Below are 20,559 nucleotides of genomic sequence, written 5' to 3'. Positions count from 1 at the left end.
ATTAAAAATAGCTATGTGTACGTTGAAATTATGGTCAAAAAGTTTATTTTTATCAGTTTCCCCATTGTTTTTAAGAAGCTTATGCAGATTTATCCCATTCTTTGAATTGTGAATGGACATTTAGGACTATTTTGTAGTGTTCTGAATGTATGAAGATATTGTCTTCAGTTTATTCTGTTGGCTGTTACACAGCTTTAAAATTGGATTATGTGTGCCTTTTATTTCAAAGAAGGGAAAACGACTTTAGCTTTCCTTAAGTGAGGTTGTAATTTAAAATTTGAAATATGGAGGAACACTCTGAAAATAATACTTAGCTTATTGAAAATAATTTTTTTTTCCTGAAGGGAGCAGGGTTGTTTGATGGGGAGACCAAGGGTGAAAAGTACATATTCTGCTGTGGAATCAATTGGGTTTGTTGTGGTATCACTTTATCCTATAAATTATATTCCAGGTTAGCGCGCACAATATACATTCATCAAGTGATGATGAAGTTGATTTTAAAGAACCAGGATTTGCTCCAGACTCGGGGTTACAGCAAGTAAGTATTTTCTTTACTGAGTAACCACTTAATGCTACTTCAGTTTTAACAGATAAAGTACCTGGTTTGCATGTGAACTTAAATAAAAATGAGAAATTATAAAATTAGTGTTTTACCAATCTGATTATATTAAATATCAAGACTTAAGAGAATTTTTTCCTTTCTAAGTGCAGTATGTGCCTCATAAGTTTTCATTCAAGTTTCCAGCATATTCTGTACTGTTAGAACTTCATTGTAGATCTAGGACAATCATGGATCTGTTAAACCCATTGTGTACCAAGATCCTGTGTGTATACTTTGCTTTACCTTTGTTATAGATTTTGCACATATAGTTTGTGATGTGTGAAGATGATAGGGCTACTCCCAATTTGGGAGGTTAGTTACGAATAATATCCCTTCAACTAAAAGGATATGCAGGACTCTGAATGAAATTTGTGTGGACCATACTAATATACTTGGGTATTTTGAGGTCAATTTTTTTTAAAAACGTGGTATTGAGTCTCTTGAACATTTAAGATGGATAGGTCCTCCAGGTTTGATGGTATCTACTCTAGGTTATTGAGAGAAGAAAAAGAGGAGATTTCTGAGGCCTTGACTAAGTTCTTTGTATCCTGATTAGCCACTGGAGTGGTTCCAGAGGACTAGTATATAGCTAATGCTTTTCCTCTGTTCAAGAAAAGAAATAGGGATGATCCAGAGTGCTATAGACTGGTGAATCTCGCATCAGTGATTGGAAAGTTATTGGAGAGAATTCTTAAGGATAGAATTTTACATGCATTTGGAAAAGCATGGCTTAATTAGGGACAGTCAGCATAAGTTTGTGCTGGACAGGTCTTGTCTTACTAACTTGATTGAATCTTTCATGGGGGTGACAAAGGTGATCAATAAGTGTGTAGAGCAGTGGATGTTGTCTGCGTGGATTTTACTAAGACTTTCGACAAGGTCCCTCATGGTATGCTCTTCAGAAGATTCAGGTGCTTGGGATCCACCATGGCTTGGCTGTGTGGATTCAGAATTGGCTTGCCCATAGAAGGCAGAGGGTAGGGTGGAAAGGTATTTTTTAGTCTGGAGGTCGATGACTAGTGATGTTCCACAGGGTTCCATACTGTGACCTCTGCTGATTGTGATATAAACATCTTTACAAATGATATAGATGAAAATGTAGATGTGTGGGTTAGTAAGTTTGCATACTTTACAGAGATTGGTGGAGTTGTGTCTAGTGTAGAAGGTTGTCAAAGGATGCAGTGGGATATAGATCAGTTGCAGATTTGGGTGGAGAAATGGCAGAGTTTAATCCAGATAAGTTTGAGGTGCTGTACTTTGGGAGATCAAATGCTACGGAAATGAATACACTTATGACAGGACCATGAACAGCATTGATGTACAAAGGGATCCTGGAGTTCAGGTCCATAGCTTCCTGAAAGCAGCCATATAAGTAGATACAGTGGTAAAGAAGGTGCACATTTTTATTGGTTGGAGAATGGAGTACAAGAGTTGTGATGCCATTGTGCAGCTTTATAAGACTTTGGTTCGGCTACACTTAGAATATTGCCACATTACAGGAAGGATGTGGAGGCTTTAAAAAGGGTGCAAAGAGGTTTTTCAGGATGCTGCCTGGGTTAGAGGCTATGTGCTCTAAAGAGAAGCTAGAAAAATTCTGGAACGGTGGAGGCTGAGGGAAGACTTGATAGAAGTCTTTAAAATTAGGAGATGCGTAGATAGATAGGGTCAGTGTTGAAATGTCTAAAACTAGGAGGTATGCACTTAAAGTGAGAGGGGAAGTTCAAAGGAGATGTGAGGGGCAGAAATGGTGGTGGAGGCAGCTACAAAAGGGAGTTTGAGAATTTTAGATAATCACATGTATATGCAAGGAATTGGGGGATATGGACCAAGGACAGGCAGAAGGGATTAATTTAATTTGGCGTCATGTTCAGCACAACATCGCAGACTGAAGGGGCTGTTTCTGTTCCTTACAGTTCTTTGTTCTATGTTCCATTTGAAATTGAGGTGATAGGTTGAGCAGGTGATGTGTACTTTTTAAGATCATCTTGGCAAATAAAAGCAGTAGTACCTTGCAGCAAACTGCTGAAAATTTGGTCAATTCATTAATTAGTTTTCATTGTTGGTGTGGAAACATTAAGTTATTGATTTTGTCCTAGTTGTTGATAAATAGCTTTGTTTACTTGATTCAATTGGTGTGCTTTTTAAGAAATGCTTAAGAGAGCTCAAACTTGATCAAAAGCAATTTTAGAAAAGAAATCTGTGGCTGTAAATGTTGAGAATATAAATTCTTAAACTTGTCCCATTTAGTTGCTGTGGAACACATTGTAAACTAATTACTTTTGTGCGGGGGAAGTGAATTAAAGTATGAATAAAAGAATATATGAAATAAAAGGGCCTCTTACCTGGCACATTGCAGCAGTTGGCTGAGCTGTGCAGTAGCAATTTTTCCTCAACAACTCAAGCCTCTGCTTTAAATTGAAGTTGAATCTTATCTGCATCATCACAATCCAATCTAGATACGAAGAGAATGTGCTGCAATATTGCAGCAGATGACCCTTTATCTTCAAAAGAACCGTTTTAAGAAGAAGGAAAAACTTGCGTTTTACGTGATACTGTTCATGACCACCAGAGATTTCAAAGTGTTTAATGGCAAATTATATAGGAAATGAGACAGCCAAATTGCACATAGCAATTTGATCATGATCAGGTAATTATTGTTGTGATTGAGGGATGAATAATGATTAGGGTAACTCATTTGCAGTTTCAAAAAGTGCCTTAGGATGGTTCACATTCACTTGAATGGACAGATGGGGTCTTATTTTGACATTTTATTTTGAAAAAAATGACCTCTAATGTGGCAACATTCCATCAACACTCTTTTTGTGCTGAGTACTGGCATGGGATTTGAACACAGAACCTTGTGACGCAATTCAGTAAAAGTGCTATGAACACTGTTGATGCAAAAGCAAAATAAATACAAATGCTGGAGATCTGAGTATGAAAACAAAGCACTGGTGAAAAACAACAGGTCTTGCAGCATCTGTGGGGATCAAAACAGTTAGCATTTGAAGTCTGTTGACTTGGAACCACTGCTAATGCTTAGAATTCAAGAGAAAGCAGCAGATGGGAAATGGAAGCTGCTGCAACTACTTGAACTAACTATTGCCAGGTGAGCAGTATTGAAATTATTCTTGAAGAACTTAATTAGGCCCCCCTTCTCCCTACATCCCCTTCACTTTTGATGATCAGTCTTGCCCCTTTGCACATATATTAATCAATTGGAGAATATGGGTGATTTATTGCTGATAGTTAATAGGTGAAAAAATACCACAAGTGATTTGATGATGGGCAAAACAAAAATGGTTCAGTTGTATGTAAGAGCACTTCTGGATATTAACAAATGAATTTAATCGGGACTGTTTTGGTGCAGTGATAGTGTCCCTCCCCTGAACCAGGATTTCTGCGTTCAAATCTGACCTGTTCCAGAGATATGCAATAACAACGCTGAACAGGTAGATTAGAAAATACAAAATTGATTTTAATTTTACTTTGTCCAGTCTGCAAACCCCTTATGCACTCAAAAATGAAGGCCTTGCATAGCAGCTTTCACAACCTCAAGATATTTCAAAATGCTTTTCAGTGCATTTAGTACTTTGGAAGTGTAGTAATTGTTCTGATGTAGGTGATATGGCAACTAATTGCTGCATGGCAAGATGCCACAAACAACAATCTGAGAAATGATTAAATTATTTGCTTGATAATTTGTTTGGGAGATAGATATTGATGGTACATTTTGAAAATCCTCAAAACAGTGCAATCAGATTACTTTATGACCAACTAAGGAGTCTTTTGCTTTACCATCTCATGCAGAGGACAATACCTTCCTCATTGTGACACCCTTGCTCAAAGGTCTGAACAAGTGTTAAACAGTATTCTGGCATGGTTATTTCCTGATTACAAGTTAATAGTAAACAACGGGAAGCAGCTAAGCAAAGGGAGTGTCTTAGGAATGTAACTGTTTCAACGGATTTCTCTATTGTCTATTTGCCCAGACGCAGCTACAAGGTTCTCAGACGCAGCCAGAAGGTTATTTTTAAACATTTCTTTTTTAATTTTTCATTAAAATTTAATAATATACAACATTACTTCTGCTTTCAGTTTTTTCATCCTTTCCTCAATTTCATTGCTCAAAATACAATGGAATAGGATACATGCTCTACTGATTCATGTTTACTGCACTCTGCAATAATATTGGAAATGTCTAAGAAAAGGTTTTTGAATAGAAACAATCTAACCACTGCCCTTGATATTCAACAGTGTTACCACCACTGAATCCCCCTCTGTCAACATTCTTTGGGTTTCCATTGACCAGAAACTCAACTGGACTTGCTACATAAACGCAGTGGCTCTGAGAGCAGATCAGAGGCTCAATACTGCGGTGAATAACTCGCCACTTGACTTCCCAAATCCTGTCCACAATCTACAAGGCACAAGTCTGGAATGTGATTGAATACTCCCCCACTTACTTGGGTGGGTGTAGCTCCAACAACTTCAGAAGCTTGACACCATCCAGGAAAAAGCCGTCTGCTTGATTGGCAACACTCTCTTCCCCCTGATGCTCACGAGCAACAGTGTACTGTCTACAAGATGCATTGCAGAAATTCACCAAAGATGCTGAAACAGCACCTTCCAAAATCCTGCAATTCCCTCCCCAAAGAGTAAGGTGGGTCAACCCACAGCATGCAGCAGCTCAAGAAAGCAGCTCACCACTACCTTCTGAAAGGCAACTCGGTACATACAATAAATGCATCCACCTGTTGTGAGCGAATTTTAAAAAAACCTTTAAAGTGCCACCCAATGCATTGTTTAAGAAAAGAGTAGAATGGATAATCCTGTTTTGAGGCGTTGTTTTGAGATTTAACTTTCTGTTGATACTTGGTGCATGATCTTTTTTAGAGTTACCATTGTAAATTATATATTCACAGGTTATCTAATGAATCGGTAAACATCTGTTTAGTATGAGAATGATAATTAACATGGTAGGAAGTCCATGCTTACTAATCCACTTTCAAAGGAATCTTTCAATTAAAAAAGTTGGAGAAATATTGTTTAAACAACTTATTTGCAATATGGGTGGAAAAATAAAATGAGTTAGCTATTGCATTGTTAAAGTACTAAACCACTCATATGTCCATTTTGGCCCAGTATCACCCCTCACCATAAAGTCAGACATGATCCTGAGCAAATAGTAATTGTCACTGTAGCACTGAAGGTGTTGAAAGTGGAGAAATGGTCTCCAAATTATCTATATAAAACAAAGACTTTTTACCTACTTTCACTGTTCAAGTGGACATTGAAGATTCCACAGCACTGTTTGAATTTTCTGCTGGTGTTTTTAGCATTACTTCCTCAATCAGCATTTCTCGAATCAGTAGCGGGTCATTAATTGAATTGTTTTTATGGAATGTTGGCTTCTGTAACTGGAAGAGATCGGATGGGAGTGAGAAAAATCAGCAAAAGATCAGTTTCTTTATTGGGTGTAGGATGGTGACATAACTTAGGCCTAATGTAATACAACTCAGTTTGGATTGTTTGTCACATTGAAGTTAAAAGTTCAAATAAGTATAGTCATTTGACTCAAAACACTGCCTTCAAGAGGTACTTTTTTCAAAATTTAAATGTTATGCTTTGTAATTCTCAAATTTACAGCTACGGAGACTTATTAAAATTTAATTTTTTGAAATGAAGGTTTGGGTCCCCTTTAAGTGAACCTCGTTATATGATTGAGTATCAAGATTATATCCCTGTCATTGGTCCTGGGTTTGCCAGGCCTTTTCTGATTATCAGATGCAACAAATGACGTCCAATTTTATTGACCAGTTCGGCTTCAACGATGAGGAGTTTGCTGATCAGGAGGACATAGTGAAGTAAGTATGAACTTTCTGAAACTGGTTTAAATCTTTGATTTGGGTGGCTATCTCTAGATATTTACACAGCATGCAATTTCTTGAAATGAATTTGTATTACTAATTGGGTGAGATTGGTGCTATCCTTTTTTCCCTATTTTTCTGCTTAAATAGCAATGTTTCAGTGGGTATATTGAATTGTTTTGTTAAACTGCCCCATGGTGTTTTTGAACTGCTTTGATGCTTTGGGTCTTTTTCTTCTCCTTTAGCAATCAAATTTAATTCTGTCTATCATGCAAAGGAAATTTTAGTCTTCAGCTTGAAATTTTAAATCCTGGATCTCTGTGCATTTGATTGACTAAGGTGAGAGGAATACTGCTTTTCAGAGCTGGAATGCATGTTCAAACCAGTAACTAGGCTGTGTTGATTTCACAAACAAGGGAGCCCCCATGCACAGAAAATGAGAACACTCCATTTGAAAAGATTTCATTCCTTTACAGAATTATAATATTTCCTTCTTACCCTTCTACCCCACACACTGAAAGACCATCTTTCCCATTAAATTGAAAACTGGGGATTTCTGGTGCCTTCTCTTTTTCTCTGCTCAAGATTTTAAATCATCTTTCCTAGTTATTGGAAAATGATGTTCGTTGTTTGTTGATTTAGATAGGTTTGGTGACCTTTTTGCAGATCCTCATGTTCCATGTTTGGGGGGTTCGGCTGAAATTGGGAACCACTATTGCTAATAAAGATGAAATGGATCAGCAGTGGGCTAATTAAAGAAATTTGTGTGCTGTATAACCCTTTTACATCATTATCAATTGTTGTATTTTAAAGTCTGTTCTTAATTCATCCAAAAGGAAACATTGCTCAACTATTCATGAATTCTAGCCATTTTACTACTGATACCACCTCTATTTTCATAATATCTTGTAGTTATGTAAATCTGCATAATTTTTGGCTAATAAAGCCAACTGTGTAACTGTAGTGAACCCTTAATTTTCATTAAAATAATTAACATTTTCATAGTTTTAATACAAAGGAGTTTCTCCATTAAGTGTAGGACGTAGTCCAATTCATAGCCCCTCTCTGATAACTGGACCTTGAGGTGGCTTCATGTTCCCTTTCTCCACTTCACCATGGAGCTTTACACAGCTCTGTTCTTTCTGTACATCAAAATACATCTTGACCATCACAGCAGATTTTATTTTTAATTGTTTTAATTATTTCTAATTCTCACTGTGGTCACTGGATTTCTTTATTGAGATTTTTATGCCTTTGTGAAAATTTATTCTGTACATTTCAGTTACCATATTTTGTCATTTTAAGTTGCAATCTTCCAAGGCCATCTTAAGATTGGGTCAAAAATCACATGACACTAGGTTAGCTAGCACCTGAAGGAGGTGTGAGGCTCTGAAAGCTTATGTTTTTAAATAAACCTGTTGGACTAGAACCTGGTACCATGTGACTTTTGACCTTGTCCAACCCAGTCCAGCGCTGGCACCTCCACATTACTTCTTTAGACTGATCTCATAATGGCTGCTAAGTTGAAGGTAACTTCTGGTATTAACGTATTGCATTTTTACTAGTCCTATCAAAAACCTGACCCTCCAAATGTACTGAAATGTTTTAACTGTTTCCCTGTTATTCAGCTGGTCATAGATGTCAAAGTCCATACCTTTGTAGGATAACTCAAAAGAACTATTGAAGAGTTTCCTCTGCCTGTTGCTTTGTGCCTTAGATTCTATGATTAAGACAGATGAGTGGAAAAATTGAAACAAAATTTAACTTGGCATAAAACCACAATGCTTCCGTGAATATGAGACCCTGTCTGAGTTTTGTACTCGTATGCAGTTGTGAACGATTTAATGCATAATGCATAGCTTCTTTCTTTCTTTCCAGTTTAGAGCCTGGAATATATTTTATAACTTCAGTCCATGATTATTTTATGTAGATGTGTGCTTAATGACTGTTCAACAGAAATGCTGGATGTAGCTGTAGTTTTTACTTTCTTTCCCTTGCCTATTGGGGTAATATCAGACCTGTGCTTGGCATCCTCTTGTGTTATATGTTGGTGAATCCATGTATTAAATCTCAATCATATCCCACTTTAATAACTTGTATTAGTGCTAAGCTTACAGTGCCACTTTAACCTTGCTTGACTTGTTTACCTGCACTGTGCATTGTTTCCTGGCCAGGAAGGTTAACGTTTCCAGAATTCTCTCACTACTATCCTTGAGCCTGTCACAACAGGTATGCTAGGTTTCTTCCTTGCAATTACTCACTTGCCCCAAAATGTTTCTAAAATGAAGAGTCAATATGTGACAAGCTGATTGAAAATATCCATCGTTTTGGGAGGTGGGAAATTTGCCATTCAAATATTTCTACTTAAAAATGACTGAACCCAGTCAGTACATCTAGTGTAGGTATCGTTTGTACAAATCATATTTTGCCTTCATGACAAGTAAAATTAGACATGCGGTTCATTGTTTAGTAATATAGGAATTTGTTCTCCATGGCTTATCTTGGAACAGAAGATTATATGTGATTCTGTCCTCTTTTGATCTTCCACATGATTATCAAGGCCAGGAGTATAATGTCTGAAACGATAGGACGAACAAATAAAGTCAGATAGTGCCAATGGAAATTCCCTTCCTAATTAATGAGGTGAATTTTTACTAGTCAAAAAGTGGAAATGTTAATATTTTTAGTTTTTGATTAGTGGTCTCTCCATTAAATTGACCACGGTCTTTCAAGAGTGCTTGATTGATGACTGACATCAAATCCTGACTACATAGAAGCTCAAACATCAGTTGCAAGAGAAAACATTCTTCCACGGACCATGGCTAAAGGACTAATTTGCATAATAGCTCTCAAAGGGCAAGGAACTGGAATTGACTTTGGATGATTCATCAGCAAGGGTGCTGTCCCCTCGGCCCCAATAAAATCTTTATTCTTGTCAGAAATCGTCTTGCTGTCTTTCCAGTTGGCATCACTCATAACCATTTTAACCCAATTTAGAGAAATTATTGGGTTTGGGTTTGCCTATGGAGTAGTCTTGGTCTGTGCCCAGCTCGCAACCTTTGCTGACAACCTTTGCTGACAACCTTTACTACACAGACCAATTTATTGTATTTTTCAGCCGACTTGGCTGGAGCCTTGCTGAATTTTAAATGAAATATGGGAAAGCAAAGCTGATGATATATGCATTTTGGCATTCCTGCATTATGCATCAAATTCTCAAAGAATGTAATGTTCATATGACATTCTTTCTGGATGTGTCTTCTAACTTACTGTCTCTGAAGATTTGTTGTTGGGCCTTTCTTGGAGATATTCAAGTTATTTACCTCCAGGATCTTTTAACTTCCATCTATGCAACAGTTTGCCATACATTTTGTTTAGAGGATCCCAAGTAAATATTCTCCAGCAGTGGACAAAATTTAGAGCCCTTTTTACTTTTGCAGACTTCTCAATGGTGATCCAATTACAAAGAAATTATATATTCCCTTTAAAGGGAAGGACCTTATACCAGAGAGGAAATTGGATAATTGGAACAAGAAGGTGGGCATAAAAATATTCAATGACGATGAGAATCTAAGCCCTTATGAAAAGATGTTTCCGTTGACAGATAATAAATGATTGGGTGAACTATTTCAGCAATGTACTGGTGATTCTTGTTATAGTTCGGGCCTTTAAAGTATAATTTTCTTTTCCCACAGTTGTACAGTGCTTCCTGTGAATGGAAGGGTACATCTTGCGTCTTCTGCCCATGCAGAGGTTTAACGCAGCCCGGGTCTAACAATTAGCTCAATTGAGGTAAATTCCATATTGCTCTTTACGTGGACTTGTTCTACGATTTTTTTCTATTGCCTCAGAAAATTGAATATTGCCACACAAACTCAAATGCTTGCAAACTAAAGTATTTGCAAAGTCAGGTATGAGCTATCAAAATGAAGTAAATAGAATAAAAGATTATCGTTTTTAACCTGGATTCAGAATCTTTTAAAAACTTATCAAGTTACTATATCTTGCCACAAGTCTGCATCTAACAGGCTTGGGGAATTATTCTTTTGTTTGTTTAAATCTATACTTGACATTTCATTGAATCTGCAAGAGCTTGAAAGACTCAAAGTTTTAATAACTTTACACTTTCATTTGTGTATGCAGCATATTACTAATTGATTTTTCTTAACTTGAACACAGCCGTTTAAATAAACTGGCTCAGGACCCGTTTATTGCCCAATTTCAATTTGAATTAATGTGATTTAAATTGCTGAATTTTGAATTATTGAAATTAGATTTTCATCTCCATTCACAAATTTGAATAAATTTTGTGTTCTGTTTTGTAAATTACTTTATATAGCCTAATCCAAAAATCTACTTCAACTGAATTTTGTAAAATGAAACCAGCAAATCAGAATTTAAGCACAAGTACAAGATCTACCTGTTTTGCCTGGAGTGATCTGAACAACGTGGATGTCATGTGTTCTTGGGAATATCTTGTTATGAATCTTCCAATCTCATTAAAGTACCTCACCTTAAAACCTGTTTGGAAAACACTGATCTCATCCTTAGTGAAAAAATATCTTATAAATCATATTTTCTTTAATCTGTTAATGATGGACTTTCTGTTGATTTAACAATATCAAAACTGAATAACAAGAAAATTAGGTGCAAATTAATTCTTGAATGGAGTTAATAATGATTCAGCAAAATGCATGCACTTACGCATGTTAAAAGATTTGATGTGCCTTCTGAAATCGGAAGATGTTATGCAATTTTATGAAAGTAATTTGCCAAACGTTGAAAGATCTGTAGGCAATAATCCTATTAGACGAAAGTGAGGACTGCAGATGCCAGAGCTTAGAATCGGGGGTGTGGTGCTGGTCAGGCAGCATCCGAGGAGCAGGAGAACCGATGTTTCGGGCAAAAGCCATTCATCAGGAATGATTTCAGCTTTTTACCTGAAACATCGATTCTCCTGCTCCTCAGATGTTGCCTGACCGCCTATGCTTTTCCAGCATCTCACACTTTTGACTGTAATTCTGTTAGACTCAATGCACATTATAATATTTCTTCAGTTTCTCAAATCAGATCTGTAATCTGGATTGTGTTGATTTTGTTATTTTGAAAGCATTTCTGATTAAAGGCCTCCCTTTCCCCCTCCTTGCGCTCTCACACTCTCTCTCTTTCATTTGACCAACTGACTATCCATTTCCAACTCCTCAAAGTAAAACAAATAATAGTTTTGCAGGCCCCTTTCTACTCCATTTTTATCAAAGTTGCAACTCTGGAGTCTTTTATATGCTTGTATATACTTGTGTAAAAGTCAAATTTTTTGGACCAATTTTAAGGTTAAATTTATGGGGTCGACTATTATATGGATACTACTGAGGGCCTGAAATTCATGCTACAGTCCAAACTACTGTATCGCTAGGGGTAGCCTAATTAATCTCCAATGAATAAAGGAAGAAACACAATGCATTACAGTAATTACTGGACAAAGATAATAGAAACAAATTAATTAGTGAGCTTTTATTAATGCATATAACGTGTCAAATACAAAAGTTCATTAAAATCGTGCAAAATCACATGGTTCAACATCTTCAGCATCAAATAAAGCTTCATAACCATCAGGATGAATAATTCTATCATATGGATTCCTTTCATCTTCGCTGTTTGTGGTTAGAGTTAGTACGTCATCAGCTGCTTCTTTCATCTGTTATCCCATAGAAAGTTATCCTCTGTACCGCCCAATTCATTCAAAATTCCATATCTCTTGAGTGATTTGAAAATAGTGTCAGCTTTTATTTCCTTCCATGAATCAACGATCCATTCACAGATCAATGGCAGTGATGGAGCCCGCTCACTGCTTCCTTTTGTGAATATTTTTTGTCTCCACCATGCATCCAGTTATTCCACTTCATTCTCATCATGTCCTTAAATGGCTTATTGATACCAACATCTATTGGTTGTGAAACATTTCTAAGTCCACAGAGAATTACAGCTACGTCAGTGTTATGTGATCAGATTTTATCTACAACATTTTTCAGTAGATGTGATTTAAACTGGTCCCAGACGTGCAAACTTTTCCTTGTTTAGTCCACCAGGTTGTAAATTCTAAACTTCCTTTATCCATTTTCTACATTAACCTTCATCCACCCAACCTTGTGAATGTATATGGATAACAGTTCCTTTTGAAAATTTCTCCTTTGGCAAAGTTTTCTCTTAAAAACAACCTTTTGATTTTAACTTAGTCCCATCAGCTATACAAGAAAAATCTAAAGTGAATCTACTTTTCTTATGCCAGTGGTTTTCACCAGAATTGCTGTTTCTCCAGATTGTTTCACAGTTGGATTCTCTGGCTTGTCGAGAGTAATAGGCAATTATGTCCATGTTTCCGGTGCATAACTTGGAGCCTTCCGTCTGCCAGTTTTTGATTAGAAACTGATGAAAGTGTAATATCTTCTCTTTAGTTCAGCAGGCAACTTTTGTGAAATCTTAATTCTGTGCTGAACTACTACGTCATGCCTTCTCATGAACATTGTGCACCATCCAGCACTTGCCTTAAAATCTGAAATTCCATCCTTCTTTGATTTGTTTCATATATGGATTCGGATGGCTTCACGGCTAACACATTTTCCATTTTGACGATTTTCAAGTACAAGGTTCCCTGTCAGAAACTGGTAAGCAAGGTTAGATCTCCTGGAATACAGGGAGAATTAGCCGTTTGGATATGGAACTGGCTCAAAGGTAGAAGGCAAAGGGTGGTGGTGGAGGGTTGTTTTTCAGACTGGAGGCCTGTGATCAATGGATTGGTGCCCTCAAGGGATCGATGCTGGGTCCACTACTTTCTGTCATTTATAGAAGCGATTTGCATGTGAGCATAAGAGGTACAGTTAGTAAGTTTGCAGATGACACCAAAACTGGAGGTGTAGTGAACAACAAAGAAGATTACTTCAGATTACAAAGGGATCTTGATCAGATGGACCAATGGGCTGAGGAATGGGAGATGGAGTTTAATTCAGATAAATGCGAGGTGCTGCATTTTGGGAAAGCAAATCCTAGCAGGACGTATACACTTAATGGTAAGGTCCTAGGGAGTGTTGCTAAACAAAGAGACCTTGGAGTGCAGGTTCATAGCCCCTTGAAAGTGGAGTCGCAGGTAGATAGGATAGTGAAGAAGGCGTTTGGTATGCTTTCTTTTATTGGTCAGAGCATTGAGTACAGGAGTTGCGAGATCATGTTGTGGCTGTACAGGACATTGGTTAGGCCACTGTTGGAATATTGCGTGCAGTTCTGGTCTTCTTCCTATCGGAAAGATGTTGTGAAACTTGAAAGGGCTCAGAAAAGATTTAAAAGGATGTTGCCAAGTTTGGAGGTTTTGAGCTACAGGGAGAGTCTGAATAGATTAGATTCCCTACAATACGGAAATAGGCGCTTCAGCCCAACAAGTCCACATCACCCTTCCGAAGAGTAACACACCTAGACCCAGTTCCTTGCAGTATATTTACCCCTGACCTAGCCACATAACGCTATGGGCAATTCACCTGACCTGCACATCTTTGGACTGTGGAGGGAACTGGAGCACCCGGAGGAAACCCACGCAGACACATCGAGAATGTGCAAACTGCAAATTGAACCTAGGTCCCTGGTGCTGTGAGGCAACAGTGCTAACCACTGTGCCGCCCATGCTGGTGGTGATTTCCCTGGAGCATCGGAGGCTGAGGGGTCAGCTCAAAGAGGTTTATAAAATCATGAGGGGCGGTGATAGGATAAATAGACAAAGGCATTTCCCTGGGATGGATGAGTCCAGAACTGGAGGGGATCAGTTCAGGATGAGACTGGAAAGATATAAAAGGGACCTAAGAGGCAACGTTTTCATGCAGGAGGTGGTGCACGAATGGAAAGTGCTGCCAGAGAAAGTGGTGGAGACTGGTACAATTGCAACATTTAAAAGGTATCTGGATGGGTGTGGGAAAAGATCTGCCACCTTGCCAACCCATAATAGGCCCACAAAAGCAAAATTGGCCAAAACATACTAAAACACCCAGAATGCCTCAGCAGGGACCCAACAGGCTGACAAGCAAACCAGACAATACTTGCAGACAAGGGAGTACACTTCCAGCTACCACTAACAATGGCAGAGCACCACAGCTATCCCACAGCCCCGAGGGCAGTTTCACAACCCAGCAATACCAAAACCACACAAAGGGCAGGTCAGACAGAGAGCTATCAGCAAGAGCATTATTCCCAGGCCAAGGCAATGGAAGCACCTCAGCTCTGCAGAGGAGACATTAGCACCTACCTGTGAAGAGGAATGGAAGCTCCGGATGCATTGATACTGTCAGGATGTTGCTTTGTGTAGAGAATTAGGACATTCCTCTGATAACAACTGTTTTCCAGTTAGCATCATTGTAACTAGGTTACTCCATCTCCAGACACATTGCATTTTCCCCGTTTCTAATTAGCCTTATTGTACAGGATTGTTAATTGACTTCATCCTCAGCTTGAGGAAGAGAAATCCTGATCTGTGTCAGCATAGTCAGTTTCTCTTCCAGCCATATTTCTTGTAATAAACAGCATGCCAATTTCACCCGATCTGGTTTGTGTGGTCTCTACTTTATTGGCAAATTTCTCTGACAATGGGCACTTGATTAGGAAGGGTTTAGAGGGATATGGGCCTGGTGCTGGCAAATAGAACTAGATTGGGTTGGGGTATCTGGTCGGCATGGACTAGTTGGACCGAAGTGTCTGTTTTTGTGCTGTACATCTCTATGACTCTGCCCGCTTAGCAACTTTTTTCTCCAATTGTGGTCACTTGCTAGGTTTACCTCTGTTGGCAAGGTTTCATTTTAGCATTGTCTGAAGTTGGTTTGATATTTTTCTCCAGTCTCTCTCAAGTTTCTGAAACACAAAATTCTCTTGCTGCTACGCGGTTATTTGTCTTCTCTGCAGCTTCAATAACTTTCAGTTTAAATTCTGATATATTTTTTGTTTTATCTGGAGGACGTTTTTACACGAAGTGAAGAAATTTCAAAACCTCAACGAGATATGTAACTGTTTTACATGAGGTTGGTTGTCACCTGACTCTGGCCTGATGCATCTTAAACTTTCTTGCCAAATTGATATGAATTATACATCAAATCGCATAATAGCACAGGAAAAGTTAATTTCCTCATTGTAACATTTATGTACAGCATAATACCTTGACTCTCAAATGTTGATATATTATCTAAGAAGAACTAGAGTTGACTTTTACACGAAATATATGGAAAATCCCAGATTATTTGGTCAAAAATAGGGGTGAACTTTTACTTGACTTTTACTCTAGTATATACGATAGTCAAGGCCTGCGAGAAACTAAATTACTGGGTACGTCATTTACATGCAGCTGCAAACTCATTTGCTCATGATGTCCAAGTTGGTGTGCCAACCTGGAGTTTGGTGTATTTTCTTATTTGTCTACTGATGGGTCTTGCACAGTTGAATCCAAGCCATTCATGAAAAAACTGGTGTATTTGAGTAAGGAGTCATCCTACATGAATGTAAAACAGCACATTTAAACACCAAGCAAACAAGAAATGCTTTTGAAGAGAAAGGGAAAACACTAAAAATTTGAGGGGAGATTTTCCTTAATAGTCATACAAATATTGATATTGGCTGTAAGAATGATATACAAACCTGAAAATCTTTGACTGGCCTGAAAAATTGACAGCTGCTAAAAATCTACATTAATTCTGCTTTGCATGTGAAGACAAGTAAGTTTCTGATCAATGAGGTTTATTTCAACAATGCAACTTGATTATGGTGGAGGAAAGGGTGAGATTAGAGGTTTTTTTTCCCGACGAGAAAGAATCACTAAAGGGAGACTTGATGGGGAATAATGAAGTGACCTTGAGGAAAGGTGGGAATTGGATTTCCTTTCTAAAGGAATTCTTTCGAAAGATTAAGACAGGTAGCCAGAAATAGGCACCAGAACGGAATAGACCTTACCCATTAGACGAAAGGGAGAGGAGACTTGTTAAGTTCAGGAAAAATGAAAACCATGTGTTGAGTGGGTTTCTCAGGGAATACTGATACCGCTTGTTAAGATGGGAAGAGGAAGCCTAATAGACATACGCAACATATTAAGTAAGGTTGGAAGAATATCTCTGGCAATGTTGAGAAATGGACATTTCTCAAGTCTTAGCTCATTGTAAACTCTGACTTGATGTTAAAGATAAATTTAGGAAGAACCAATATTATTACTTACAAGACATCCAGTGCATAAATTCTGTTGTTGTCCCATTACTTAAATAAAAAGAAGTATATCTTGTGGATTTTGCAAATGCAGATCTACATTAAAAAAAACGTTTTTTCACTATGATCCTTGATGCGGTGATGCATCATTGCATTTATGATTTGACTGTCAGCCAAACCTTTAAAAAGACAGCCAAACAATTAGTATCTCTATCATATCTTGAGGGAAAGCATTTATTTTAGAAGAAAAGAAGACTTACAAGTCCAAAATTAAGTAATCTAGAACCTGTGAAGGGCTGTTATTCTTGTGTACCTAAGGAAAACTGCAATTTCTTCTACTCAATGAAGATTAAATTTCTCAGCTCTTTTAGAGCTGGATAATTTTACAGCTGAATCTCCTCCCTTTGATTGATTGATATACTTTCTTTCATGACTTTCTATGGATGGTGGTGCTTTTACAAGGGGCAGAGTTTTAACTGAAGCTCTTTAAACTTCAGTGGTGGATATCTTTCACACCAAATATATTCACTTAAAGCAAGTGAACAAATGGTGTCCATAGTAGTTTCCAAACAGAGTCTATATAATCATTTGTTGTGACTTTCTTTCTTTAATTTCATTTACTTACAGTCATAACATGTGCTTCATGGGAATTCATCCTGGAGTGACAACCTTCCACCTGCACTCAATGGCAAGCACTGCTGAGAGCTTGCTTAGTTTCGGCATGTTGCATTGTTGAGCTTCAAACTCTAGTGTTAAAGCCACCATATTTTGTCACATCTGGATTGAACCATTCTTTAATGTTGCTTTTACTCAAAAGTGGTTTAATTTTAAAAAAATAATTTTCTTGGTGAACCTAAAATGTTTAAATTGTATCAATTATATTTGAAGGCATTATGATACCCCATATTTCAGTTACACATTGTGCCAAATGAGCCATAGCATATCTTCTTTGGCAAATTGGTAATTGGTCAGCAAGAGGTTGTTTCATGCTTGTTTTGTATATTTTATGATATTTATTTCACCATGGTATATCAGCATTTATTTCGTTGTGTGGAGCAATTCCCACACCTTTTTGAATACTTTACTGGACATGCCTTTCAAAGGAAAATCTTTTCTTGGTCAATCCCTGCAATGGACCTGATTTTTGAAAGGCCTGAACTAATTGCTTCTATCATTGATTGAACATATTTTCTGCATGCATCAATATTATTTGTTAAAATGTCCTTAGGTTGACCACTTTCTCCTTTTCTACTTAAAAGATAAGTCGTATTCAAGGTCTACTTGCCCTACTTCTTCACCATTTCTGACTGGGAGTAAATTTGTCTTCTTTAGTTTGACTGCTTTAACTTCTGACTCGTCTCCATCGTGTTCATATTTGGATCTGACTTCACCTGTGAAGTCTCTTGGAATATTTAACCAAATTAAAGGCACTAAATGGAGGTAACTTCCACTGCAGGCTCCCTTTGGTAGGAACTTGGGTTTGGTCTCCTGGTAGACCTGTTAGTGGAAAAGAGGTGATGTCTACAGGGCAGAAAATCATTGATGAATGCAGTTAATCTTCTAACTTGTGGCCAGTTGGTATCCTATCATATTTGGTAGAAAAAGTACATTGAAAGAATAAGCTTGATCACAAGGTAGGTAATTTAATTTAGATGTTGTATTATTCACCATCAACTCCAATATCAGTTATTAAATAACACTTGTTTAATTTTTTTATCTGATGAATCTTGAAATGGGTGCAAAATATTTTACTTCAATTTTCTCTTGTGTACAATGCAAAATGCAAGTTCTGGTAAAGAATTACTTTAATGTTTGCATGAATTGACATGGATCAATTATGGATTTTCTTCCTCGATTAACTTAAACTTGAATAACTTCTCAAATAGTGTGAAATAGATCATTTGTGTATGGCAATCATATCTTTATAAAACTACAGCTCATATTGCTTAAAGTCGATTTGAAACTTGGAGTATTATAACCATAGAAAACATTTTGAATCATTTGCAGTGTTCCCTTTGAAAGAATTGCTGATATCAACTTCTCACTGAATACAAATGAGAGTGTAAGTATTTCATTTTTCTAATATTTGGGAGGGTTTGTGGACAATCAACTTATAATTAGTTGGACATGAAGAAATTGCAATTCAGTTATCAATTTATTTGTGTCAACTCCTATCCAATGAATAGCAGACCCATGCAGACCAGAAAGATCCCAAATTTGTTTTAATGTTTCATGTTCAGTATGACTGTGTTCAGTAATGCTGAGATTAAGTTGACTCCCTGTGACTGAACTTTGACTTTTTTTTAAACTGAGTTGTAAAATTTGCAATTTTCCAGTTCTCCTGCACAGTTCCCCATTTGAATTACAGCTGAAAAATTAAAGCCAGTACTTGGACAATTTCCACACTCATTTGTCCAAATCTGAGGATGCATATTTCAATTCTGATATCTTACCAAATTTAAGTACAGACAGTCTATGCATTACCCAATCCACGTTTGCTTTAAGTTCTTTGTTGGACTGAACAACCTCCTGTTTCGCTGTGAGCTGTGCAGCAATATCTTGGTCAAAAAGTTGAACAATGTTAATTTCATTACCTCTGCCATGCTACTTTATTCCATGTTCAGATCTCCAATTTGTGCTTATTCAGGTCCATCTCTTTTAACACTTGTTGGTAATCTATAAGCTTTTAGAAGATTTTTGGATTCCCTTTCATGTTAGCTGCCTGTTAACTTCTCATGTCCTTTGTTTTCTTTTTCAATTCTCCACTGAACCTTCTATAATCAGCATAGATTTCTGATGTACTATATACTTAACATTTGTCATAAGTGCATTTTTTCTTCTTAATCAGTTTGTCCTTTGTCATCCACTGAGGTCTGGATTATTTGCCCTTCCTTTCCCTTTGTGGGAATACACCTTGGTTGTATGTAAACCATCTCAGTTTAGAGGAAGTCCATTGTTCAATTTTTGTTTGTCTGCACATTGGATTCCAGTTTATGTGGGTCCGATTCATTTGCATTCCATTGAAATTGTCTTCTCTTCCAGTGAAGTATTCTTGCTGTGGATTGTTCCTTGTCATTTTTTATACTCAACCTAAACCTTTTATGATCGTGATACCATCCCCTAGATGTTCGCATACTGACACTTAATCTATGACTCACCTCATTCCAAAGAATCAGCTCTCGTAGTGCTTCCTCATTGGACCAAAAACATAGAAAATTATCTTTAACACATTTGAAAATGTTTGCCCATTTCTGCCGCTTGCCCTTTGTGCTGTTGTTATTCAGAATGTTCAAGTGCCAATTTACAACAATACTATAATTCTCTTGTTTGCACTCGCTCTTCAGCTTGCTGGCTGACACTCATCACTCCTTTGGCATTTTAACAGGAAAATGACTGTCTATAAAATACTTTTAAATTTCCTTTATTTTCCCCACTGATTTCCTTTTTCAATTGTTCTCTGTACCTTTTACATTTAGCCTGATCTTCCATTTGTCCAGCTGACATGCTATTTGTCTCCGTTTCTGCTTCCCTCCATCATCCCCACCTCTACTCCCCTTGTGGTCATGTACATAGACTACATAGCATCTCCTCCTTCAAGGCTAACAGTTGCTCCATTATATTTGCATCAAGTCTTTTGCTCCAGTTTACCCAGGTCAGATCCCTCTTCAATTTATTGTCATTAGCTTACTCCAAATGGGCATTTTTATTCTTGGTTGCAGCTTCTACCTTCCCATAACTGATAATTAACTATGTCTTTAAATTGACTAAGTAAATTAGTTTGGTAGTATTTAAATCCTTAACTAAATAGTGCATTCTGGTAAGGTATGAGATCTTGGTTGTAAGATTCAATGGAATCTAAACAGAAGTGTC

At 37.4% G+C, this 20,559-nt stretch overlaps 1 protein-coding gene across 6 annotated transcripts in view; it reads left to right on the top strand.

Annotated features, from left to right (window-relative positions):
- The window catches only part of LOC132824423 (serine/threonine-protein phosphatase 6 regulatory subunit 3-like), a 143,411-nt gene that overhangs the window by 83,694 nt on the left and 39,158 nt on the right, over positions 1-20,559 (top strand). For 4 of the 6 annotated variants that reach the window (XM_060838891.1, XM_060838890.1, XM_060838888.1 and 1 more), the window contains exons 14-16: positions 452-538; positions 6,371-6,468; positions 18,697-18,751. In XM_060838891.1, coding sequence (XP_060694874.1) covers positions 452-538; positions 6,371-6,468; positions 18,697-18,751 — 240 coding nt within the window. The remainder of the gene's footprint in view (positions 1-451; positions 539-6,370; positions 6,469-18,696; positions 18,752-20,559) is intronic. The other 2 variants (XM_060838892.1, XM_060838893.1) reach the window with 2 other exon arrangements.

This window comes from Hemiscyllium ocellatum, chromosome 18 (genome assembly GCF_020745735.1).
Source record: "Hemiscyllium ocellatum isolate sHemOce1 chromosome 18, sHemOce1.pat.X.cur, whole genome shotgun sequence".
NCBI lineage: Eukaryota > Metazoa > Chordata > Chondrichthyes > Orectolobiformes > Hemiscylliidae > Hemiscyllium > Hemiscyllium ocellatum.
Note: the sequence above shows the minus strand (reverse complement) of the source record. Positions and strands in the feature narration are given on the sequence as shown.